At 45.9% G+C, this 27,785-nt stretch overlaps 1 protein-coding gene across 2 annotated transcripts in view; it reads right to left on the reverse strand.

Moving 5' to 3' along the window:
- LOC138471851 (collagen alpha-1(II) chain-like) overlaps positions 1–27,785 on the reverse strand; it is a 1,536,387-nt gene that overhangs the window by 620,154 nt on the left and 888,448 nt on the right. For both annotated transcript variants that reach the window (XM_069609694.1, XM_069609695.1), the window contains one exon: positions 23,307–23,426. In XM_069609694.1, the coding sequence (XP_069465795.1) occupies positions 23,307–23,426 (120 nt within the window). The remainder of the gene's footprint in view (positions 1–23,306; positions 23,427–27,785) is intronic.

A 27,785-nucleotide genomic window follows, 5' to 3' on the forward strand; every position in this document is an offset into this window, starting at 1 on the left:
AGACGGGACACCGAACAAGGAACATAAAATAGAAATGCCTAGAGTAATCTATAATATACTAACAGTTGTCACTTGAAAAGATAGTTTTTTTTTCTGAAGACTGTACATTTTGGTTCAAGTCTCAACTGTGGGGGTATATTATTCCATTTGACTGCAGCCATTACTGGGAATGCTTTACCATTCCGTTTGATCGCTTATGGTGTAACACCGTGATCTGACCCAGGGCTTCCGATCTCATGTTCCGCCCCGGAACATAGCGCGTTATCTTTTCTTTGAGATATTCTGGGGCTTTCCCGTGCAAACATCTGTGAACTAATGTCATGGACTTGAACAAAATCCTGTCTTCTACTGATAACCAGTGCAGTGCAATTCTGTCCTTGCTGTGAGACGGGGTGAAAGTAGATGTTAGAGCATTTGGGTTTTCGATGGATTAGAGAATTTCAAATAGCTTACTTGTGGAGTTAGAGGCTGACCTGATCTGATCATTGAAGTAGTTTTTTTTTGCTTCACCAATGCCCATTTTGTACATCTTCTCCATTTCTTTCCAGCTTTCCTTGTTGGCCTGTGAGGGTTTCTTCTTCCATCTACCCTCTCTCTTCCTTTTTTCTTTCTTCATCTCCACAAACTTTCAGTTAAACCACTTTTGGTGGCTATTTCGCCTAACGAGTTTGGACATCAACGGTGCCCTCAAGTCTACCAGCTCTTGAGTATGGCGTAGACAGTTTGAGATAATTTCCTTGCATTAGTCCTCCTCTTTGTATTCCTCCAGGACCTTGCTGATACATTGTTCTAAATGTGCAGTCAACATTTTCTTGTAGTTCCTGCTCTGTACTCTCTTTTGCTCATTACTACTTTTCTGGTGGGGGTATTTTAAGTGCATGGTGAAGGACACTTTAAAGTGGACCTTGGATATGCGTGGTGTGGTGGTGTACATACTAGTCTCCAAGTTATGCGAAACAACCCAATCCAACTGATTCCCATTTGCTATAGTCGGTTCTGTGTTCATAACTTTGAAATCTATGTTATTAAACAACTTCTCCACATGAATGTAAAATGAGATTTGACAATCCTAAAAATGACCCATTTACAGACACTCATTGAGAAGGCATATTCCTACTGATGGGAGACCCTGTTCCAAGCACATTAGTGACAAGGATGGTGGATTCACGGGTCCAAAGCTGCTACTTATTGTCAGAAACGTTATGTTAGCTGCTGCTCTAACTGTGAATGGCTTGAGCTGGCTAATAGGGAGACTGCCCATCTGGGGAAGGTCAACAGAAGCTAATGGGATAAAGGCAGCGGACTGTATGAATAAGGTGTGGCAAGAAATGCTACTGAAAGATGTATACCCGGTTAGATCTGATCAAAGGGAATCTCACAGACCACGATGGACACCACACTCATCCACGTACAAAGAACTGAATCTTCCCCCTCACCTTCTCCAACTATCTCAGAGTCCTTTCCACATATCTTCTACCATCCTCTCACTACAGTTCCCACAGTGCAGTGAGAATCACTCAAATCTGTATTGCCCTCACCCCTCTGTTACCCTTCCGACCCACCACCACCAACACTTCATCCTTCTTACTCTTGTCTCTGTCCAAATACAGATGCAAAGGGGTTGCCTAATGATCTAGAGACCCACCAGCTCGTCGCTTCACTACCCTCATCTGACTTTTCCCTCCCTCCTTTGAACATACTAGCACTCAGCTGATTCCACCCCCACCATTGTCTTACTCTATCGTCAACCCTCCTTACTACCTTTTCACTGACCTTGGCATCTTGATTCACTTGCTACAATTCTTCCAATCATTATGAGTGACTTTAATCCCTCCAAAGGCTCCAATGCTCACCAACTTGAACTTGGCGCTCTCATTTCTAACCACTGCCTCTTCTCCCCCTGTAATCACCCCACCCACTATCAATGCAAAAACCCTTTACATTGTCTTTCTCTCAAATTGCCTCAACTCAACCACGCTCTCATCCACATTGATGCTACGGTTCCTCCTCATCTCTCACTTCCACCAACCTCATCTATAATTAAACATAAACTCAAATCTAAGTCTATGGCCTGCTGCCTGTTCGAACTGCAGCTCTCTCTCCTTGCTCTCCCTGAACCAGGAGCCTTCCATTGCAGCTCTCGCTCCTTGATCTCCCTACACCAGGAGCCTTCCATTGCAGCTCTCGCTCCTTGCTCTCCCTACACCAGGAGCCTTCCATTGCAGCTCTCGCTCCTTGCTCTCCCTACACCAGGAGCCTTCCATTGCAGCTCTCGCTCCTTGCTCTCCCTACACCAGGAGCCTTCCATTGCAGCTCTCGCTCCTTGCTCTCCCTACACCAGGAGCCTTCCATTGCAGCTCTCGCTCCTTGCTCTCCCTGAACCAGGAGCCTTCCATTGCAGCTCTCGCTCCTTGCTCTCCCTACACCAGGAGCCTTCCATTGCAGCTCTCGCTCCTTGCTCTCCCTACACCAGGAGCCTTGATTGGCCAAGATTGTACTTCCTTCAATCTGCCTCAGTTTCCCTACTAAACGCCACTAACCTACCCACACCTTCACTCTATTTACTGATCGGCCCCAACCGTGGATCGCCCGACATTGGTATACTCAAGACTGACATTCACCTATGTCGCTAGAACAGATCCCCCTCTTTCTGTGCTTTCCTGAATTTCCCTAATGCCATTGGTGCAGCAAAGTCCATTTACTTTGCCAACCTTATTTCTCTCTATTCCCACCCGTACTGCTACCCTCTGTAGCCGAATCCATGCCGTGTTTCATTTATTCATTCAGCTCAGCCATTGACTTCACCCTCTATTTCTCTAATCCTTTACTTCTCTAAAAAGTCTTAGATCTGTGACACCCTCCCCAATCTATCTCCCTTATTCTTCTCAACCACACATCTCATCACATCTCTATGCTTCCTATTTCGTCTCTACCTCACCCACTGAACTGATACCTATTCTCTGCACTGCTAATTTGCCTTGTGCTCCTATGAAACAATGTGGTTGTTGAGTCATTAAATAAACAGCATCCCTAACCTGACTCTACCTTTCCTCCCTCTGCAACCTCTCACTCTCCTAAGGGATATCCCTGACTTGCTTTAAAATCCCCACTGTTTCACCTATCCTCAAGAAGCCCTCTGGTAAACCAGAACCTCCTGACATCTACTGACCCATCACGTATCTTCCACACTATTCTAAAGTGCTAGAGTGGGTAATATTTAATAGGGTCTCCCACTATCTAAAATCTAACAACATCTCTGACTCACTCCAATCAGGGTTTCAGTGCCATCACTCCATTGAAACTGCCAATAGCCATATCTCCAACATTCTCACCACTGCTCACTACTCAAACACTCATCCATCTTCATTCTCCTTGACCTATGTGCAGCCTTTGATGCTGTGGACCAATCCTATTTCCTATACACCCATTCCAATCTAGCTATTGAAGACTGCTCTTACCTGCATTGCCACCTACCTGTTGGAATATATATTTTTTCTATCTCTGCACTATCCTCCGACACCACTCCTTCCTGCGTGATTCTGACTTGGTACACTTCTTCACCCTCTCATGTCCTCCTAAGACAATGTTAACGCTCATTTGGTTTCTTTCGAAAAGGTTGTCTTCAGCCACCCATCACTGGATCATCCTTTGCTGTCTCTTGCTCAACTCATCCAAAACAGAAGTCCTTTATCCCTGTTCCCTCAGCTCACCCTCATTCTCATATCCTCTTTCTCTCATGGCCTCAACGCTGGTAATCTGGGGGCACTTCTTTGACAGCTGTTCGTAAGAGCAACCGCCACCACTGTGAAATTCAACCTGTTTAACATCTTAAAAATTCACCCTTGCCTTTCACTCAACCAAATCTCTGATCTCCACGGTTGTGCTCAGTTGACTCTACCTATGCTCCAGGCTGATACATGGCTTCCTTCTCTATTATTTTTCATCTTTTTACATCCGCACTCTGTATAACCTTCCATGCTCCTCTCCCACCGTTCTTCACCGTCCGCATGCCAGTTGGCTCATGAGGAACAGCTCCTTATTACATTTTTTCTGGTCTTCTAAACTATCCATGTGATATCTACCCACCTGTCACGCCTGATTTCTCACCACCTCTACACAAATCCTCCTCATCAGCAACACACTCAGTCTTTCTGCTCTTTACCCACCCTGTTCTCCCTCCTGCTACCGATGCACCCCCTCTTTGCTCCTCATCACTGGAATTCCTTTTCTCTGAACCAAATCATCAACTTTGTCCACGCATTCAAATCAGCACTTAAACACCATTCCCTCCTAGAGAATGCACCCTCTTTTATTTTATTGTTTAAAGCGTGGACCTAGCTCGAGAGCAGCAGACTTCTGTACAGAGTGTGGGTAGCCAACACTTGGGCTGGCATCTTTTAACAGCAGCTCAGAACTGTGAGTTGTTATCTGTGCATCAGTCTGTGTGTCCATTGGAGTAGGTCACTGGTCAGGTGCTGTTGCAAAAGCCATGTTTTGAGAGATTTGCACAATTATAGAATTGGGAGGGGCATTCCAAGCCAATACCGGGTTCGATTTCCAGAGGATGGGTGCGTGACAAGAGAAGCTTTGTTTGCAGGTCCCCTATTTGCCGGGGAGTTGTGATTCAAGCCAATCGGTCGATATGTTGTGTGAGGGGTGTGCCCCCGGGCCCCAGCTGATCTCCCCTGTCTTTAAATCAATACCCTCCTGCTCACTTTAGCAGTACTAGTTTCCCGGAATATTTTCTGTGTCAGTGTGCCAATTTTGTCCTTATTATATGTCCTATCTTACCCCTCTGTATAATTCCCCAATGCCATTATGTCCATTTTATCCCTGTTTTATGTCCTTCATTATTGATGTTCTCCAGACCCACCATCGACCGGTTCTCACTCATACTTCCTATCCTATGTAAGACACCTACCACCAGGACTGCAATAATTGCTGTATTCATCTTTTGTACGTGCTTCTTTTGAAGCACATTGTGCTTCCAATACAATACTGTCTACTGATAAAGAGCTCAGACTCTGCTCATGACAAAAACTGAGAAAGTCTGGGGATGTGTGTCTGTAGGTCACTACACAGTACATTACTGGGGGTGAATGAGGCCGTCCTTCCTTACTCTGCTGCTGGAGTGGTCAGATCCTGCTTTATGAGTCAATGCATGGAAGGTAGAGAGTTCACCAACTTCTGCTACAGACAGCATTGATGTCCACACCTGGAAAAGACACCTTCCGGCGGTTGGTGAATCGCGGATTTAAGGGTGAATAGACTGGGCTGCACTACACGTAGTGAAGAGCCCTGTGGGATTAAACTGTCCAATCATGTTTTAGAGGATCAGCAGCTCATTGTGTGACAAGGTTAGACCTGCTTAGAAGGTCAGCGGAAGCGGAGGATAAGAGGGCTGGAAGATGCTAGCCGAGTGGTAAAAAGAAGGTGAAGTCCCAAAGCTTTCATAGGAACTGTTTTCTGATTTATTTGCGATTGTTACATTTCTTCAGTTTAGCAGAAGATTATTCGAAAGGCAGGGGGCCTTGGGTGCACAGGAGCCTGGCCCCAGTCCGGGATCTCTTTTGTACTTACTGTTCCAGGTTTCTGGCAGGCGAGAATCTGAGTTCTTTTCTGCTTGTGCATAGTGCGTGCAACCTTCTGCCAGGTATTTTGGACCTATGTTACAGAAATACTCTCAGGGTGTTGAGGCATGGCGATTCAACGGGGCGACTAGCACCTGCCACACACTGGACTACTGGAAACCTACACATCCATGCGATGGAAAGTGTCTGATACAGAACTTGGTCAGACAAGCTCCTTCTGGCCGTTCCGATCCTTCCCCAGAAACGACGGAGATGGGTCATCGGAACACTAGAGGAGTGCGACTAATCCTAAGAAGCAAAATCTTCAGCAAGACACATGTATGTGGTCGATCTATTATGAGCTGTGCCATGTGCACGGCAGAGATCTGTAATCACAGATGACATTAACATCAACCCACCTCCTTCGGCTGCACTGCACTTGCCACAATCTGTGGCAGATATCCTGCGTGCATCCGAAAGTCAGGGCATCCCGCCGCGCTCTAGCGCCTGACGCATGCTGCATATCTGCATGCATCCAATGCCAGATCATGTCACAAGTCAGAATGTGCGGATACAGTAAAACTCGGTCAAAATAATGTTGAATAGATTTTAACATGTCTTCAAAATTAAGAAGAAAGCTCCTGGACTCTAAGAAGGCGCAGTGATATAGTGCTTGTTGCATTCTGGGCCCACTGACACTTACCCCAGAGTCTGGATTAAAGAAATTCACCAAGCAGCGTTGGCCATTTTCAATATTTTAATCCAAGTGGTTCCCCAGTTCTGCTGTCTATAAGCTGCATTAATGACACCAAATGAAGGGGAGTTGCAGGCATAGTACGAGCAGGAGGTAGAAGAGTAGAGTTGTAGATGACAAAACCAAGAAGGAAACAGCAGCAGGAGAAGCCAGAGAGGCTCAGGGAGAATCAGCAGAGGTCTTACACTTTGAAGCGACCACGAAACAGGGGACCATGAGAGGGGTCTTGAGGTTGCTAAGATCAAAGGACAGATATCATTGCAGCCAACTATGAGAAGGTCCCAGAAAGCGGACACCTGTTGGAATCCTTACAAGGGATATTGGCTTGCTGGGGTTAACAATCTCCGACTCTCTTGCTGATGGTGGGAAGGGCACTATATTACTTAATGGCAGAGAAGTGCACCATACGCCCTAGAGTCACGAGACGGGTGAGATACTAATAGGTGGGCGTGCACTATAGCCGGATATGTGTGAAAACAGGTGCCTCATCCTTTACCAGGTGAGAAGGGCACCATAGCCCTCAGCAGCTTGGCACTATCCCCTGAGATTGTGCAGTGTTTGGAGGAACTGTAGGAGTTCGGTGTGCCCACAAGCAGAAGGACCCTGAAATGTTATCATGTGACCTATCCTTCCTGACCCTTTTGAGTTACACCAGTCCCAAGGAAGGAACCCTCCATTCTGTTGTAGATAAATGCATCATTCTTACAGGAACGTATCCCCTTCCAATTAATAACTAAAGTACTTTTGAAACCTTTACTTCTCAAGTCACATGTTTTGTCGATCTGCCACATTTTCCTTGTCCTTAAGAACTGGGCTATTTAAGCAAAGTAACCCATCCTTCTCTGGTCCTCAACTAGGAAACCGACGGAACCCTTTGGGTCGATCTTGTCCAAAGAGCTTGCATTTTGTTAAGTGGCTAACGGTTATCAAAAAGGCATCTGTACCTTGAACACAAGGGAACCTACTTCCCCAGAAATCCATCCAATGACGCCCCACTATCCACTGTGATTTAAGGACGTCTTTGGATCTACAATGGCCTACTGCAATAACAATCCAGGGATGCTTTCGCCATTATCCGATTATCCGTGGGCTGCCAGCATTAGGAGATGCAGAAGGACTCTCAGGAACAGGCACAGCATGTGTTGCAATGTCAGAGAAGTCTCTCCTATGGATCACCTGATATTGCCAGTTTCGTTTTACTCTGCTTGACTTTCCCCACCTGTGTGCTCCCTTACTCAGCAAGGGATGACGTTTCGTTTCCCTGACTTCTCGCCCTAGAACCTACGTTTCTTAGTCCGTTGCTCAGTGTAAGATGAAGATTCAGTGTGGAATCTGATCTATCGAAGCGATGGGGAAAAGTTAAGTACTATTTTCGTGGGTCTTGCTACTGGGCAGCTTTTGCCATTAGAACGGCCTCACAGAAAATATCAGCCATTTGATGGAAGGTTTGACTTGGACATGTGCGCTGAGCTGTAGCGAGGATTTTTCTCTTTCCACTTTGCCTATTTCCCACGTGTGCTATTGTGAAAGCAACCCAACTGCTCTCAAAGAGTTGTTCCCTTTTCTCTTTCATTTCTTGTGTCCTGTGTAAGCTTTAATCCTGCAAAATGCTGTTTCCTCATGGCCCTCGTCTGTTTTCAAACGGCATGCTTGCCGAGAGCAATACAATCATTCATTCCTTCCAGCTGCACCTTCCTTAGTTGATCAACTAATGGACCACTGTGCTCTACTACCTCTTACTGTACCTCAGGAGCAGCCAGAGATGGTTGGCTTTGGGGTTCAGCCTCCTCACCGCTGTTGAACTTAGGCTCACTGTGCTTTGCCGGTTCAGGCAGAGAGCTGTGCACGCCGGTTTACCACAGAGTTTAGAAAATGTATCACCGTCAGCAAAGCCTTGCTCTTGCGGGACGCTGCGGAGGCGATGTATCGAGGGGTCTCGACATCCGGTGGAACTTTGGAGGGTCTCTACTATTCGAAGTCATCTTTTCCAAACTTGCCCTTTTAGAGAACCTGTGGAAACATCTCCAGGGGTACATAGTTCACGGAATGAATGGATTTCATGTAGCCACCATGAGTTGCCTTGCACACCTCGAAGGCATAACTTTTCCATTATTTATCTTCACTACTGGCTCCGAGTAACGGAGCAGAGCATTTATCATCATTCACATCCAAAGACCCGAGTAACGGGAGGCCAGCAGCTCTGAGGGGCAGAAGACTCACCCGCGGGGAAGCCAGAGCATTAGCAATCCTTCCTCATCACCCACGCCTTCCTTGATGTCCGTAGAGCAACATGTGCTGACAGCAAGGGCAGGGGAGCCCCGAGGGCGGCGAGGACCCACCCTAGGAGCGGAGGGGGATCAAGCGATGAAACATCAAAGGGTTCTAGTCATTTAATGTTCTACCAAAGGAAATGGAAAGATAAGACTTCACAGAAGAACTGAAGGGTGATGTCATGGTCCTGAAGAAGGAGCCGGTGGGGAGTAGGGATTCACATGTTTCTTATCAGGACCTTCTGCCGCGCGGCACAATATGCATTGACGGCATCACCTGGAAGGACGTAGCCCACGCATTCAGCACGAGAACTAAGATAGCAGGTCAATGGGCACAAAGGCACTGACAAGTGCCCAGCCTGCAGAGACTGAATAGTGTTCTATAAATGGCCCATCTTAATGAATGTGAGGGACCGGACCTCCAGTAAGGTCATGGGACCGAGCCTGCAAGTCCCCTGGCACACAGAGAGGCAGTACAGTGCTGCGGCATAAGAATCTTGCTCAGTTTCCCAATGGGGGTGACCGTGCGACTGAAAAGGCAAGGCCCGGGACCAAAACAAAGCCACCGAGGCTCACAGGTCAGAATAGACAATTTTTGAATAAAATGATCGTCAGTCCATATGCCAACAGTTAAGGAAAGCGTTACTGTGGTATGTAGCAAAAAAACTGTCCTACGAATGAAATATGTTACATGAAAGGTTTCATGTAATAATGTCCCCGCAAAGATGTCGCCTGGCAAAAAGATGGCAGTTTTGTGCAGGAACATTATTATATTGAATATGCGGGGGACACCCCCGCAGCCCCCCAAAACATTTTTTTTTCAAGGAGAGCGGGGGACACTAACTCAGGGGGAACTCAAAAAACTTAAATGTTGCGGTTAGTGGTTATGTGGGATCTAGGCTCAACCTGATCGTAATGCATAATAGTAATACCAATTATGTTATAACCACGGGCCTTTAGAGATCATTTCATCCCAGATCCCTCCTGCTTCTAAGCGTGCAGTAATAGCATTTATCGCCCAATGTAATAACACTCATTTGATCAACCTTGCAGGATGAATGGCAAAATGGAGACTTGCACCTTGTTGGTGTCGAGAGCTTAAACCATGATCTTGCAACGTGGGTAAACATAGCAGTTTCGAGTAAAGTAAATTATTATGCAAACCAAATGTTTTACAAAAATTTAATAATTTCGTTAAGTAGTTGCCATTAAAAAGTCCATGGACTGGTCTGTGGAAGGCTCAACGGGGTGGTTCAAAATACAGGATAACACAGTTGTTAGAGTTGGCAATGTCCTGAAGCAAGTAGATTTGATGCAAGCAGCATAACTGTTTAATCACACAAATATGCTTAAATGCAGGCGAGACAGGAATCTTTACAGGTTAACTACTTGTCCGTGTCAGGAGAAACCGTGCGGAGGAGTGGGCGCATCTATGGATAAGAATGTTCAATCCTGTCCCGAATGCAGCACCATGGACAGCGCTGGCGCTATCCCTGCTGCTCAGCAGCTTTATTGTCAAGTTAATGGATCAACGAGGGCCATGATGTTAACCAACCCCGTAACATCTGTAGCCTCTCTCCCTCGCTGTCTTCTTCCAAATGGTCCTTTGCACACAAACTTAGGAGATGTTTACCACGCTTTGGCCAAAGAAAAATAATGAAGGCAAAGCAATCGAAACAGTGCTGAAGAGATCCTGGCGAGTTTGGCGCTCGATGGCTCTGGTGTTGTCATTGTTGGCTGTATTTGAGGTCTTCCAGAGATGCTACCTTGGTAAGGTGTTCGAGGTACAACAATCATGGTGGGCAGTCAACTGAGAGCTGCTGTTCAATGCTGGGGTGTGGAACGGCTGTGGAGCAGCTGTCCCGGGCAGGCCTCCCAGTACACATTGCTGAAAAAGGAAGTCTCATCCAATTCAGTAATCCAGTCCCATGCGAAGGGGGTGCAGCCCACTGTGGGAAGCTGCACGAAGGAAGTGACATGAGCCGAACATGAATACGGAAAGGTATGGACTGGAGGGTTTAGGTGGCAGGGAGAGAAAGTGTTGGGGATTCTGGGTGTGTGCCATGAATTAGGAAGAGCATAGCTGTATGAAACATTGCTGGGTGGAGGGCAAGGGATCAGGGGTCCCCTGGATAAGCAGCCATGGGATGCTGGGGTGGCTTGGTCGGTGGTGCAGCCAAGGGTCCATTTAGCAACTCCCATTGCACAAGAATTTTGGCACAATGGGAACTGCAAAATGGATGCATTTCGATAAGCTCTGGTAGGACCATACCAGACTTGCTTCCATTACTGCTGGCTGGGTTAGAGGTATGCTGAAAATTCTACTTCCAGGCAAGTTTACCAGCGACAATAGGGTGGCCAAGGGATCAAAAGAATGGTCAGGGTTACTTTTACATTGCAGAGGGGGAAGGCACCACGAGTCCGTGTTCTTCGATGCTCACCAATCATGTTGGTACATCTGCCAGTCACAGGCACCTTCACTTGAGTACTGGTAATTGACCGCTGTCCTTCTCCCAGGGCAGGGTCACTCATTGATCTGGCTCTTAAATAAGTGCCTGGTCCGAATGATGAGACTCATCTTGGCTGGTCCAGCTGAGAAGAGAGGTGAGCACCAGGTCGTAGGCCTCCCTCAGGAAAAGAAGAAGCCGCCAGTACCCAAGATCCAGGAGAGGTTTGCCACAGTAGTGTCTTAGAGAGGTCTTCAAATTATTCAACAAGGCATTTTGTCCAGTTTGGTTATCCGGCTGGCCATGATGACTCAGAGTAGAATACTAATAAATGCACTATGCAAGTGTAGCTCAGAGAATATTGGTATGTGACTTGTGCTTGGTGCTGAACTGGAATGAAGGAGAAGCCAGTGGGTGTCTTCAGTCATGTATGATCTTCAAGGCTTGCCAGTGACTTTAACTCACTACTGTGAATAAAGCTTCACATTGAATGTATCGCTCACCTCCCGCATCATCTCTAAATCCTACACTCATGATTATAACACAGGGCCTATGTGCATAGTCTTCAACTTTCAGAGATTTCTCCTCCCATTGGGTGGCAATCTGGTGCAGATCTCGAGTGTTTATGGGGAATTGTGAGAGATGGAGTTCGAATCACGGTCAGCAGTAACAGACTGCTCAAGGAACACTCAGAATCTCAGATGGGTACCAGTGTTCTTATTGAAGTTTTGTGGGCTGCCGGACATACCTCTTTCACTCTCCTCTAGTGAAGGACCTCCATCCTAATGCAGGGATCCTTGACCCCAGGTTAGTATCCATAGAATATTGACCCCTAATGTCTAGTATTGTCTTTGGCCCGAAGTGCAAACCTAGCGACTGAATGCCTTATGTCGCTCGACTCCCTCTGGGGCTTCCTAACTTTCACTGCAGTATCCGATGGGTAGTTTCCATCCTCCCCACTAATACACAATTACCCTCCTATCATCCAGTAGTTGTTCCCTTCACAAGCACCCCTACACACTCGCCACACAAGCACGCACGGTCACAATTCAGTAGCACTTCCATTCTCTAGCCAATGCCTCACCTGCTTCACAATTCACTTCCACAATCAACAGCTCCTTCCTTCTCCCTACTGGTCCCTTGTTCGACCTCCACCTCTGATCTCACCGAAAAAAAGCACACTTCCGGTTTCCTGCTCTGGGTTTATACCCGCCCATTGTCCAGAATTGGATTTCTTTCACTAGCCAATCTGGGCCTGGCTTCCCCACCCAGGTCTTGCGTGTAATGTGAAAAGGCATAAGTAGTGGGTTAAGCAACATCCATTTCTTCTGTTTGGACTTGCCGCGCGTTTCGATGATGGCAGCCGGGCCTGGCCGGTGTCCCTGTTCAAGTTCCAAGATCCGGTTTCATGGGGTCTCCCAATAAGTCTATTAGGGGAGGGTGGGTCCTTCTCTCCTCTTTGTCCTGGGTGGTCTACAGGGCCTTTGGGTTGTACTGCAGGCTTGCCAGCTATGTTCGGCAGCTCTGTGCATTAATGGACTGTAGCAGCCCATTGATGTTCCTCATATCTTTTCTGTTTGTGGGTTTTCTTTGTCTCTGATTCTGAGGTCGTGGCTCTCTCATTAACAGACAGACACTGGCAAGTATCTGGCAAAGGAGGCAAGGATGGCGATAACAGTGGGCTGCATAAAAACGTGCTAGCACAAAGGGGTGGGACAGGATTCGGGGCACTCCCAACTGCCACTATTTTCATGATGAGGGCTGGCTCCAACCTGTTGCCTAATCCTCCCACCTTCCCTTGTAACTGGGTTTTAACCCCGTTTGACGAGGCCGGCTTTTCCAGGAGGAATTGGCCAATGCTTAAAGTTTTGTGGATTGTTTCTCAAATTTCAGACAGCCTGGCAGGTCTAGTCATGGCTGGATATGCCATTAAAGTCCAGAGCCTGGCTGGGGTTTCATAGGGACAAGAGCATCTGGGAGCCACAGCTTGCCCACCACTGTTCAATACTACTGCTACTGTTACTACTACTACTGCTACGGTTCTACTACTACTGCTACTAACTATTACTACTAGTGATGCTTCTGCTATGTTTAATGCTACTCCCATTACTACTGTTACTGTTACTACTACTAATGATGTTACTACTACTGCTACTGTTACTATTACTACTGCTACTGTTCTACTACTACTCTTAGTAACTATTACTGCTACTCCCATTACTACTGCTACTGTTACTACTACTACTGCTACAGTTCTACCACTACTGCTACTGTTACTATTACTACTACTGATGCTTCTGCTACGTTTACTGCTACTCCCATTACTACTGCTACTGTTAGTGCTATTACTAATGCTGTTACTACTACTGCTACTGTTACTACTACTACTGATACTGTTACTATTACAACTACTGATGCTTCTGCTACGTTTACTGCTACTCCCATTACTACTGCTACTGTTACTGCTACTACTACTAATGCTAATACTGGTGCTACTGTTACCTTTGTTGCTTAGACTTCCTCACTCCTACCGCTACTACTACTGCTACCGTAGCAACCAGATTTCATTAAGCCTGGGCACTAATGACCTTAAGCCTTTTTCATACAGGATAACTGTAACTTTCCCATCCACTTTTCACATCCTGGCATGCCTGTGCTGATCCCATGTATCCCTGGCATGCCTGTGCTGATCCCATGTATCCCTGGCATGCCTGTGCTGATCCCATGTATCCCTTGCATGCCTGTGCTGATCCCATTTATCCCTGGCATGCCTGTGCTGATCCCATGTATCCCTGGCATGCCTGTGCTGATCCCATGTATCCCTGGCATGCCTGTGCTGATCCCATGTATCCCTTGCCTGCCTGTGCTGAACCCATTTATCCCTTGCATGCCTGTGCTGATCCCGTGTATCCCTGGCATGCCTGTGCTGATCCAGTTTATCCCTGGCATGCCTGTGCTGATCCAGTTTATCCCTGGCATGCCTGTTTTGGATCTACGTTCCATTTCTGTTCCAGGCTTGTACTTTCAGCTAGGAAAAGGCAAGGGTGTTGTGATAGTTTCCCTGTCGTTTATCTCTGCACTTCAAAGCAGCCTGTCTTCAATTTACTGTATTTACGAAACTTCAAAGTAACAAATAGAAAATCGGTCTTTGGGGAGGGACAGTCCACTTTATCAGCACTGGGGGGGGTCTATGTAATCCCTTGGGATGTGGTTACTTGTAAGTGGAGTCTCTACACTCTGCCCCCACTTTTCATTGAACTCAAAGAGGAATGAAACAGACTCTGTGCTATAGAACTTGCATTGCATCTGCTCCCAATTTCCAATGGCTGTTCCTCTCCAGCTGGTTCTGGTATTCCGCCCTCCCACCCGCCTCGAAGGGTCTGCTTAGCATGACAAGGTATCTTATCTTGTATGATGTGGTGATGATTTGCCCAGCCCCACTACTCTTGGCACTGGGAAGCCTTAGCTGTTACAGACCAGGGTAATATTCGTATATGATGGGAATAGGGGAGTTTTCAACAGTCCATAATTTCAGGTGGCCCTATAGCGCGTGCACGGTGCCTGAGAGTTGATTTCTGAGAGTGCTGTCAAAAAATACTTTATTTGGTTTTCAGAGTCATCAAGGGGTTACAGAGGGAAGCGATTTGGGGTAAGAAGAGTCAGAGAATTGCACTGTCCACACTGGTCTGGTCGGTGTGGGAGGGGGAGTTGAGGCTCCCTGATGTCAGGAAATATTACAGGGCTTCCTAATTGGTGGCTGTGAATCAATAGGTGCACAACGATCACGGGGCTTCCCATCTCCAGCTGGGAAGTCACATGATGGGGAACCACCAACCGGTGCTAGCGCTGTACAGACACCCACGAAGGGTTACCCTTCCACCACTGGGTCGGCGCACCATTGAGGCGTAGTCAGCGGCCTTCAACAAGATGGGTTGGGGAGGGGTGGTGGCAACAGAGGTGTATATTTGGTGCAATAGAGACCTCCCGGAGGTGGGGAAGATGGACTACCACACCAGATGGACTGTAGCAGGGGTACCGCAGATGAAACACATAATTGAGCAGAAACATCTGACCCCCTTCCAGTGTTTGCAGGCTTCCCAAGGTCTGCGCAACAGGGATCATTACACATACACATTACTGCACCATGCCATGAGACATGAGGGCAGGGAGGACTGGGACCTCCCTGAATGTTCCTCGTTGGAAGCCAACCTGCAATAGGGGAGATTATCAAGGGAAAGTAGTTACCAAACTTTACCAAGTAACCAACAACTTCACCCCTCCATCACTGAGCAAGCTGGAAGATCATTGGAAAAGGGACTTTGGCGAAATAGAGGATGCGGATTGGATGGGTGTGCTGGAATCTGAGGGAAGCAGGGGTTTCCTGTAAACTACATCTCATTACCTAGGGCATACTACACCAGACTTCGGCTGCACAAGATGAGGAGAGCAACAGACCCAAACTGATTAGTGTGTGGGTTAGAGAAGGGCACCTTCTTTCAAACTACCTCAGCCTGCAAAAGTGCAGATACAGTCTACACAGTGACTAAACTCACAAGGCAGATGAATGTAACACACTGGCCAAATTCAAAATGCTGCAAGATTTAGCACAGTGGCAATACTCAGAAGGCAGCTGAATTTAACACTGAGGGCAGAAACATTTAAACGGGGGTGATTTCTAACCAAGGCTTAATTCTACACAGTGGCTATACAAATAAATGTAGCTAAATTCTATACAGTGATTATACTGAAAAAAGGCAGCTACAATCAACACAGTGGCTATGCTAAAAGGGCAGCTAAATTCAACACAGGGGCTATGGTAAAAATGTAGCTAGATTTAACACAACGGCTATACTAGAAAGAAATGCAGCTACATTCTACACAGGGGCTAAATTCAAAAAGCTGCTAGATTTAACACAGTGGCTATACTCAAATGGCAGCTAAATTTAAAAAGGGGGGGTTTCTAAGCAAAGCTAAATTCTACCTAGTGGTTATAATCAAAAGTAAGCTACATTTAACACATTTGATATGATAAAAAATGCAGCTACAATTTAACACAGTGGATGCAGGTAAATGTAACACAGTCACAATGCAAAATATGATTGCTACAGTAACCACAGTGGCTAAACTATAAAAATGCAGCTAAATTCTACACTGGCTAACCTTAAGGCAGCTGAATTTAACACAGTGGCAACATTCAAAACACTGCTAAATTTAACACAGTGGCTATACTCAAAGGGCAGCTAGATTTTAAAGGGAGCGGTTTCTAAGCAAAGCTAAATACTCAAAATAAAGCAAAATTTAACATAGTGGCTATACTAAAAAATGCAGCTAAATTCTACAAAGTGACTATACTTAAAAAAAGGCAGCTAACATCAACAGAGTGGCTATATTCAAAATGCAGCTAAATTCAACACAGTGGCTATACCCAAAAGGCAGCTAAACTCAAACACAGTGGCTATACTCATGTTTTAAGTCTCAACTTCCCTTCCTTGCATGCAGTCTTCCAGTCGATTAATCGTTTCTCATTTCACTTTAGGCTTTAAGGCACACATTCACTGCCACCAGTGCTTCAAGCAATGAATACGTCCCCAGTTAACCCCAGGCTTCAAGGCCTACTTTCCCAGCATGCAGCCTTTCAGGCAGTTAATCATTTCTCAGTTCACTTTAGGCTTTAAGGCTCACATTCACTGCAGGCAGTGGTTCAAGCAATGAATAAGACACCAGTTAACCCCAGGCTTCAGGCTTACTTTCCCAGCATGCAGCTTTCCAGGCAATTAATAATGTCTCAGTTGAGGTGTTAAGACTCACATTCACTGCATGCAGTGTTTCAAACAATTAATATGTTCTCAGTTCACTCTGGGCTTCAAGGCTTACTTTCCCAGAATGCAGTGTTTCAACCAATTCATGTTTTCCTGGTTTGCTGTGGTCATTAAGACTCATTTTCCCAGCATTAAGACACAGTTTCTGAGCATGCACCCTTTCAGGCATTGCACATTTGGGTTTAAAATGAAGTTGATGTCATGGCGCAGTGCCGCTAAATTGGGAAGAGGATCTACAACAACGGTTGTCTGAGAGGGCATGGGAGCAAGCAATCTCATACCATAAAAAGGTCTCCAGAAACGCAAAACTGCAACTCTTGCAATTGTAGGTAACCCACAGGGCATATCTGACCCCGCAGAAAATGTCAAAATTGAATAAGACAACTGAACAACGCTGCACAAAAGCGGGCTCATAAATGCAGACTTATTGCATATATTCTGGACCTGCATTAAGACTCACCAGTACTGCGGGGAAATTTCACAAATTCTGGCCAAAGCAGATATATCATTAAACAAATAGGCTCCCACAGCGTGTTTGTGAGGCATCTTCCCGCGGCCGAAACAGATGAACCATATTAGCAAACTCAAAAAGACCTGGTGTATGTGCTAGCGAAACACAGAATAGCGATGGGCTGGAAAACAAGCAGGGGCCCCGATGAACAGTAGTGGTGGAGGGATCTTCAAAAATGGGCTCTTGCAGAGTCTTCAATATGGCACGAAGCGGCCCGTTTGGGTCAAGGAGAGGGAAACAGGGACATTGAATCATGGAGAACAATGCTTCAAGAGCTGTTTGCCTCTGTACATGCTCAGTCCTACGCAGAAAAAACTACTCTGTCACCCAAGGAAGGGAATGATAGAAAATCATAACTGCATTGTATTGTCTAACTGGTGTGTTGAGGTGCAAATCAGCGCACAAGGCATTCGCTGCCAGGGAGGGGGGTGATGGGACGGGACAGAGGGAAAGGGCTACCGCAGACTTCAAGGATCATTAATTGACAATGGGTTTCATATGAATGTCTCTAAGTTCCAAAAAAAGTTAATAAAATATATATTTTATTTTTTAAAAGAAAGTGAAGTTATGCCGTGCTCCAAGTAATGGATACATTTGCAGTTGTCCCTTGGCTTAAAGACTCATTTTCCCAGAATTAGGACACAGTTTCTGAGCATGCAACCTTTCAGGCATTGCACATTCGGGCTTAAAGTAAAGTTGTGCAGAGCTGCAAGTAATGAATACATTTGCAGTTGTCCCTTGGCTTAAAGACTCATTTTCCCAGCATTAGGACACAGTTTCTGAGCATGCAACCTTTCAGGCATTGCACATTCGGGTTTAAAGTAAAGTTGTGCTGTGCTGCAAGTAATTAATACATTTGCAGTTGTCCCTTGGCTTAAAGACTAATTTTCCCAGCATTAGGACACAGTTTCTGAGCATGCAACCTTTCAGGCATTGCACGTTCGGGTTTAAAGTAAAGTTGTGCCGTGCTGCAAGTAATGAATACATTTGCAGTTGTCCCTTGGCTTAAAGACTCATTTTCCCAGAATTAGGACACAGTTTCTGAGCATGCAACCTTTCAGGCATTGCACATTCGGGCTTAAAGTAAAGTTGTGCAGAGCTGCAAGTAATGAATACATTTGCAGTTGTCCCTTGGCTTAAAGACTCATTTTCCTAGAATTAGGACAGTTTCTGAGCATGCAACCTTTGAGGCATTGCACGTTCGGGGTTAAAGTAAAGTTGTGCAGTGCTGCAAGTAATGAATACATTTGCAGTTGTCCCTTGGCTTAAAGACTAATTTTCCCAGAATTAGGACACAGTTTCTGAGCATGCAACCTTTCAGGCATTGCACGTTCGGGTTTAAAGTAAAGTTGTGCCGTGCTGCAAGTAATGAATACATTTGCAGTTGTCCCTTGGCTTAAAGACTCATTTTCCCAGAATTAGGACACAGTTTCTGAGCATGCAACCTTTCAGGCATTGCACGTTCGGGGTTAAAGTAAAGTTGTGCAGTGCTGCAAGGAATGAATACATTTGCAGTTGTCCCTTGGCTTAAAGACTCATTTTCCTAGAATTAGGACAGTTTCTGAGCATGCAACCTTTGAGGCATTGCACGTTCGGGGTTAAAGTAAAGTTGTGCAGTGCTGCAAGTAATGAATACATTTGCAGTTGTCTCTTGGCTAAAGACTCTGTTTCACAGCATGTAGAATGGAAGCATACTCTCTCGGTTCACTCTTGGCTTCAAGGCTCAGTGCCCGATAAGAAGCACTGCAGGCAATGCACGCAGACTTAGCGCTCGACCTCAGCATCATCAGCTGACCACCAGCTTGGAGGAAATACTTCTGATAGTGGGCCGCTCTCACAAGACTCGATGGTGCGTAACATGTTGTGAAATACATCCATATCGACATTTCTCTTTTATATTTCTATTTCAAAGAAAGATACATGTGCCCTGACACGTGTCGTCTCTTTAACAGTGCTGGGGCCAGAAATCATCTTAACTGACAATATCAAGTCCAATGAGCCCTTTACCCAAAAATATAGCAGGGCAAATTCCTGCAATGTTTATATGGTCGCCACAAGACATTTAAGAAAGGAATCTGGTCAGTGCAACTGGGCACAAGATGTTTCACCCCGCACCCCTACTAGAAACGTGAGAGGGCTGCTTGCCCAAATGGCACTCACTCACTCACTCAGTCACTCAGTCCCTCACTCAGTCCCTCACTCACTCACTCACTCACTCACTCACTCACTCACTCACTCACTCACTCACGGAATTCATTTTCACATCTCTGTACATCCCTAGCCAGCTGTCTGCTCCTCGTCAGACTCTTAATATACACGTTAATTCCCACCTTCTGCAACACACATTATATGACTCACATGGGCAAAATAAGGTACACTGTGCACATGGTATTAGCTTGTCACAGTGGAGACCCAAGTACCTTGGCAGGCTTGCAAACATTATCTAACTGTAATACTCGAAAAAAACACTGTCATGAGCACAGGAGCCTATGAGGGGAGAGAACGTAGGGAGGCTCTGGCTACTAGGGTTAACATCTGGTGATTATTGAGTAATAACCTCACGAAGTTTGAATATTTAGATGTAGTGAAAGCAATCAAGATGTCAGAAAGAAATAAAGCTCCAGGCTCGGGTGGAATTCCTATAGATTACTATCAAGATTTGATTGAGATTTCGGGACCCATTCTACTGCAGTTCTTCAATGCAATAATGGTGACAGGTATTGTCCCAGAAGAATTGAAGAAGGCAATTATTGTCCCTCTATTTAAGAGAGGGCGTACAGATCTTCCTCCATCTTATCGCCCCACCTCACTGTTAAATTCGAGCTGTAAAAGTTTCACGAGTTGCCTCCTAAAGATAATCGAGGAAGGGGTGTCCGCACATTCAGTCTTATCCCCAATTAAATTTGGATTCCGTCCATCACAGGGCTCTATTGACCAAAGCCTCAACCTCTACCTGATTACTGCCCATTCATTACATATGAAGAACCAGTGTGTCTGGCATTTAAGGACGTCATCACTGCGTTTGACAAGGTCAACAGAATTAAGCTGTAGCAGGTGCTTAGGTCCTACCATTTTCCACCATGGGTCTTGGCTCTCCTTATCTCTCTAGATGAGAAGAATGTTGCATGTGTAAGATCAGAGTCCGAGGGCCACTCTACGTCTTGGTTTCCGATTCAGGCTGGTGTCAGGCAAGGGTCTGTACTTGCTCTGATCGTATTCTCCCTGTGCATCAACAAGCTGTACAAGGCCTTAGTAGACTGTGATCTGGATGTCCACAAAATAGGTGGTATGCCACTGCCAGTCTTGGTTTATACAGACGATTCTGTGCTTATAGCCCAATCCCAAGTGCCTTGCAATGTTGATTAATATCTATGTAGCCTTTTTGGGAGAATTAGATCTGCAGGTGATTTCTAACAGAATATTCAGTATTGTATTGTGGACCAACTAGGAAGAAGGGGAAGGTTAGGACCATGTGCTGTGGGACTGTTGACTCATTTGACTATTTAGGGGTCTGTTTTTCAGAGGCTTTTCCTCCTGAGGCTCATTTTAAAAATCAACTTTGCAGTATGAGGCAGTCAGTAGGGGGAATGTCTTGTTTTATGGGGTTACCTAGGCAGCAACCGTTAAAGGTAGTTAAAACAAAGTATACTGCTAAAGGTAGTTAAAACAATGTATACTGCTAGGACCAGAGCAATCATAACCTATGGTGCTGCGATTTGGGGCTACCTGAACCAGAAGGCAGTTCAACATGGAGAAAAATCCTTTAAAAAAAGGTGTTGGCCCTACCACTGTCGGCACCAAACTTTGTGGTCCACAATGAATTAGGCTTGAGCTATATATTGGCTGATGCGGCAAGAGAACCGATCTCATTGTGGCTCAGGGTTTGGGCACATCCTAATGCTTCCCTATCCCAACATCTTATAATATTGCTAAGCATAATGGGGTGAAACAAATCAAATGGCTCCTTTACATAAAACAAATGCTGCACAATCTCAACCTGGAGGGGCATTTTCATAAGCCAAGCCTACTGACCCGGGCAAGTAGCTGTGAAATGGAAACAAAAGTGACAGCTTGGATTGTGACAAAAGAGAAACTTTAGAGACATTAAAACCATCGAATAGACGTTTTATGTTATTGTCAACAAATTTAATCAAAGACTATTTGGGTTGGTCATAGGAAATCCCAAAGAAGTCACATTACCACAGCCCGTTTCAATTGCCTACCATTGGGGGAAGTAATAGCAAAGAGAACAGGATTGAGAATTCATGCGGTTTGTCCTCTACGTGGTGCAGGTTTGGAGGATTTGACACACTTCCAGTTGTTTTTCACCAACTATGCCGTATTAAGGAGGTGGCTGCTGGTCCCTGTTTTCAGAGAGAAAACCTTTACCCTGTATGGCCCAATGCTTCTTTTCCTGTTGAAGGCGGAAGCACCTTTGAAAGACTGAGCCCTGTCGATTTTTGTAAGTCGGGCACTGAAAACACACCAGAAGATTATACAGGATAAAGAGGCCTTTTTATTAACAAACTAAAGTACAGGAGACCTTCGGGGAGAGGGGCAGAGTTTGGGTGTCTTATGTCAGTGTTCCATTTTAAGGAGGTGGTTGAATTTTAAATGTTTTTATGCATGGATCTTATATAATGGGGTTTTATATTTGTGATTTGTACTTTTATGGATATTGTTATCCGAATAAAGTTTACTGATTGACTGTAATATTAATAAGCATTTGCATTGCCCCCGAGGCACACTGCCATACACTGTAAAGTGATTGGTGCACATAGCCAGTGTGAGGAGCTCGGGTACATGGACATATGTGCACAGAACCTGGTCCAATGAAAAAGCAGGACGATCAGCCTGCACTACCACGATGACCGACTGAATCCAGTTCCCTCAAGCCCTCATCTTTCAGGATGGATGAAGCCCAAGCACCTAGAAACAACTCAGCTCACAGGGACACGATCTGAAACACATTTGCTGTACCTTCACATGCTGTAAATCTTGCAACACTTGAGCACTATAAACAAGCATTGGCAAAGCCAATCGTTTTGGATTTTGTGTAGGCATGCGATAGGCATTTTCTAGGCAATTCCATAATTTTACTTCCTGAACATAAGATGACAACAGATGTCTGATGGTGTTACTACTTGGTTATATTATGGCAGTGCCTGGGAAATGCCTACATAATGCCTATGCAATGCCAACACTGTTGGGTTTACCAATGCTTGGTTTTAACAGTAATTCAGTGAAAGGAAGAGATGCAAGAACACATGCTGTTTATTTATCAAGTGGGCAACGACACACTTTGTACAAACATTTTTATTACAACAACATCGGATTTACAACTGTAATTTAAGCAACTGCCAGTGGCTTTCGGAAGACTGTTTAGAAATAACACTGGCATTCCCCTAAAAGCACAGCTCAATATCAAAGAGATCCGAGGGGTTTGTCGTTTTGGGTGGGAGGGACAGGTTTTGGGTGGGAATGGCCCTAGGAATTAGCATGGCTATAGGCAGTCAGAGGGTAGGTACAAAGCCACATAATATCTACGGGCTGTGTGTCTTTTGCCACATAACATGTTCTCCTATGTTTACCTCTCATGCCAATAGTTTCAGCTTATATGCAGTGCTTACGGAGCCAGCTAGTAGCCAAAACTAATCATCTAAAGATGTCTGTTTAACCATAACCCCGACATGATTGTTATAGCCCAGCATGACATTCTATTAATGTGACTGCCAGCCCCAGCCAGGAGGTAGCCACACCGCACTCGCCATCGCCCAGGACAAGTTCATTCACCATTACTGGTTTCCATAGCAAGTGAATCGACCCTTGAGTAATGCCAAAGACTGGGAGCTTCAATTGTGTCGAAACGCAGAGTGAACGGCAAAGACATAGAAGAGAGACTAACCCAAAGTCTCACCTCACACACGGGACTTACCGAGAATGCCAGCCAGTCCTCTTTGGTATTTCTCCAAATCACGATGGTGGGCAGCCCTGGAGGGCCCGGGGGTCCTGGATTCCCTGTCTGGCCCGTCCGTCCGGTCACTCCTGGATAACCCTAGGAAGACATAACACACTGTGAGCTGACGATGCGAATCTGGACTCTTTAGGGCTGCTCTTAACCTCATCCTATGCGGATGCCTAGGGCTGGGTGCATCCTTTTATTTTTTCTACTAAATTAGATTTTGAATATCTGGTAACATTTACATTTTTGTTCATTGTTTTCAATTGCACAGACGCCTTTCAATCTAGAGAAATGCAAAGTGTTACCCTATTTAATAATGTTTTGCTGTTTGGAAATGAGTTTCCTGGATTCTTTGAATCAGCAGAAATGAATAGCAAACAGCTTGAACAATGAAACGCATTCCCTGGTGGGGTGGCAGCGTCAGTCCTAATGCAAGATACAAAGCGCTAGCCTCTGCCCTTAGAGTTCTCCTTCCATCTCCTCGCGTTTCCACATTCAGCGGCACTCGCAGGTACATTTCCATGGGCAGGCTCAGCAGGACTCACGTCAGCGTGCTCTGCTTCACTTACATCTATCTACAATCTCACTCGAAGCTACTGTCACACTTCCGCTCATATCTCCACTCAAAGCTCCACTCTCATCTGCCTTCATATCTCCAGACTAGGCACTGACGGTAGCCAGGCGGGAAACTCTGGCCCACAAGGCAGCGTCGCGTGACGTCGGGCGACGTGCTCCCTCATAGACTCCAGGTGTCACCCTATGTCAAACTTATTCAAGACCTCGGAAGAGATGCCAAAGGGACCCGAATCAAACAGAAACCATGTAATGGGGTTCTGATTGAACTTGTGAGAGGTGAGGTCCAGCGATCTCAAAGTCAGATCGTGGCACCAATGAGAACATCGAACCGCTAACAGAGATGATAAAGGGGACACAGACCCACAGCCAGAGCACTCATTCAGGCAATAATTCATGGAAACCTCCTACCAAAAGAGGTACAAGTACTCTAACTGATCTAGGCTCTTCACTGGCCACTTGATGGAAAAGTCCCTGGCCTGACCTTGCTTTCTTCATTCTGTACTCCCGGTTTTTCACATTCAATCTCAAATGTAGCCACCCAGAGCCTCTGTGATTAAGCGCAGTTTGAACAAAATAACAGCCACATCCTTGTGGAACCCCTGAATAAATGACCCCTCCCCCCTGAATAAATGACCCCTCCCCCCCCCCGCCCCTTCCCAGCAGAGGCGGTGGCAACTTGCCATCACCTGTGTCTGTCCTTAGCTTTGGAGAGCATTTCTCCGGCGAGGACGTGCAAAGCGACGGCTGTGGATTCGAAGATGTTCGGTCTCTACGTGCTCCGAAGAAGAGGCTTCTAGAGCGTGGCAGAAGTCTCACTCGCAGCTAGATAATAAAGCCTCTTCTAAGTCAGCCGCATCCAAGTGTAAGAAAGCTTCGGTGCAGGCCAACACAGAATACTTTGATACACGGATTAGTAATGCTAGCTCAGACACTAAAGAACGTTTGCCAATCTTGAAAGAACTGGAAAAGCCACGTATCGCTCCTGCAGTACAGACCATTCAGGATAAGGACTGGTGCATCAGTATACAGCATGCTCCCTTTGATAAATTGCCTAAACTAAAAGGTGACATTGCTGCGAAGAAGCGATGTTCTCCTGCACCAGTGGACATTCCCTCCTTAGCGGCCCCTTCAATTCCTATGTTTGATTCGTCATGCTGGACATACATCTGACACTTTCAGGAAAAAAAATAAATCTGCGGAATGACCACAATGGAATTACCGCTCGCGGTAATTTCACCAAAATGCCTATTGATTCTTATGGACTCCAAAAATAGGGACACCAGCCTACCACCACTTCTAATCCCATGGTAAACCCAAGGGAGCAGTGGCTATAACAGTAAACAAACTTGTAATGAGGCCCACTGTGTCTCTTTTTCTTTCCTCTAAATGAAATCCCTCTTACTCTTGTGATGTGCACTGGACAGGCTGGTAGCACTGAAGTGCATATACCTTTTTCCTGGTGCACAGTGGTGATGCACCTTTATTTTTTGCCATGATAATGACGTTTATAGTACCACAAATACTGAAAAATGTCTGATCCCATGTTACAAGGCCTGTTATTTGTGCCATCTTCTGTGTTGTCTAATAAGTGCATGCACTTACGTGGAATTCTTGCAAAGGACTCCAGCCAGTGCTTAGTTTGTGTAAATTGGCTAAAATAGATGTTGGCACTTCCTCATCACAATCCACACTTCAGCCTGGGTATGTCCTGCTGCTGGGCAGAGTGTGAGATGGCAGGTTGTCCCCGATTGGACAGCCTCCACCTGTTTGAATGATACAGGTCCCGTCCAGAGGTGGACTAGGGCATCCCCTCAACCCAATACTGGAGCTATCCAGTAATGTCGACCACATAGCCAAGCATCTAGTGCCGAAGGACTATCAAAGACCCCCCAGAGGACTAGTGCAGAGAACAGCATTGGCAAAGTCAAGCACTGTGTGCAGGTCCTCTGCCTTCAAGCCGACAGTTAAGATGCCCTGCTCTGAATTCATCACTTTTCCACGGTCGGAGTCGCTGCTTGGTCTGCAATTGCCCTGCACGTGCCTGGAAGTGGAGTGGACTGTTGGATGGGCACCTCCCTACCTCGTCAGTGGAAACTTTGCTGGCATCCTCAAAACTCTGATGCGAGCTGGCCAACATGCTTCTGCCATCTCTCGCCATGAGAAAGGGTCTGATGGAATCTGAAGTCTGACCGTGCTGCTCCTAAGTGCCTGCTAAACCAATTCTGGGTCATACCAATGTCTGCTCAGGCTGCTGCTGGAACTAAAATGGAGATCTACACCCTGTCCAGGGTTCTCTTAAAGGGCCTAAGCTGATTTCCAGTACAAGCCTCGATTCTGCAGCCGGTGCGCCTTCAACAACTAACTCTACGATGAGCGAGCTCTGTCGTCCCCACCAATTCCCGGTCCTCGGGTGTTGCTAGTTTTGCAAATTGGAGTCTAGGGGTTGAGATAGCTCATATGTTTTAAGTGCCCCTATTCCAATGCCTTGCTTTGGGCCTAAAGTAATTATTTTAAAAGTAGTTACCCTATTGGGCTATCGGTTATGGAGCTTGGGTGGGAGTCCTCCCAATGGTTACCCAGGGCCTGGGGGCTGTTAGTGTACCCCATTGCAGCGAGGGGTGCGATTGTGAACTTTCTAGATTAAATTGCTATAGGAACCTCTGTAATAATGCCACCTGCCTGTAACAGACTGAACTCTGAAAAGGATTGGGATGGACTTCCAAAGAGTTTCCTTGTGTTTTACAGTATAGAAGCCAATGTTAAGGCTTGTGGATTTACTTCTACCCTTATCAACTTTACAGTGTATACACCTATGTCGAACTGTGTTGAATTATATCATTATTGTAATTATTATTACTATTATTTATTGTTTTATAGCGCAAATCTGGCTCAGGAGCAACAGAGCTCTATCAATGAGCTAAACAGCGGTAGTGAGAATTAGTCACATCGAAAATATTCATAATGATTAGAGTACGCATGGTAGGTAACTCCTTCTGGCATTACCAAACTGTGGCTGTGCATATGGTTTATAGTAATGTTAATTACAAGTAGTGTGTTGAATATGATGCTTTCTTATGTCTAATAAATAGTATATTTTTGTACTTATCTGTTGTGACAAGGTCAATAAGCTGACCTGGTCAAGAAGGGATGAGGACCCCTCTCATCATGAGGTAGGAGGCCTACCAGGGTGGCGACTAGAGCCAGCCCACCCCAGAGGGGGGGAGGTTGCAGTTTGGAGACCCCTAGCATGGATGGACTGGGAACCAAAAGAGGCCCTGGAAATGATGTACAAACTGACCCCAAATTATACATTTTTAGCAAGCCCAATCCTTTTCCTATGAGAACATTTGGAAATAAAATAGGTTACCACCCAAAAGAGGCCCAAGATGCAGAGGCCGACTGGACGATCTCCAGAGTTCCCTATTGGCCCGTCCACCTCTGGACCCCAGTCTCTGTCCATTCTCATAGTACCATCCTGCTTTTCTACAGATCACTGGTGATCGAACCATGCCTATCTTGCATGATGCTTTCTTTGCGGTAAAACAGCATTATCCAGAATTCCATGGGAGGAGAAGCAACAGAACAACCGTTTCCCCATGTACTTGAGAGCCTGAATACAGTAACCAGCAGTATTGGGAGAAGGAATCACTCAGCTGCCCAGGAAGGAGGGAGAGAGATGCCATGCAAACCAGAGGTGGCAGAGGACCCACGCACACTGAGCACTCTGTGGACATTCTACTCGACTGGGAGAGGGCCATGTAATGGCTACCCAGTTAAGCAAACAAACTAACAGGCTGAACAGGCCCTCACAAGAACTGGGACTTACTGGACATTGCACCTAATTGAAAAGCGCCAGGGAAAGGCTCCCCAGTGGAC

The sequence above is a fragment of the Ambystoma mexicanum genome, chromosome 8 (genome assembly GCF_040938575.1).
Source record: "Ambystoma mexicanum isolate Mex_15411 chromosome 8, UKY_AmexF1_1, whole genome shotgun sequence".
Lineage (NCBI taxonomy): Eukaryota > Metazoa > Chordata > Amphibia > Caudata > Ambystomatidae > Ambystoma > Ambystoma mexicanum.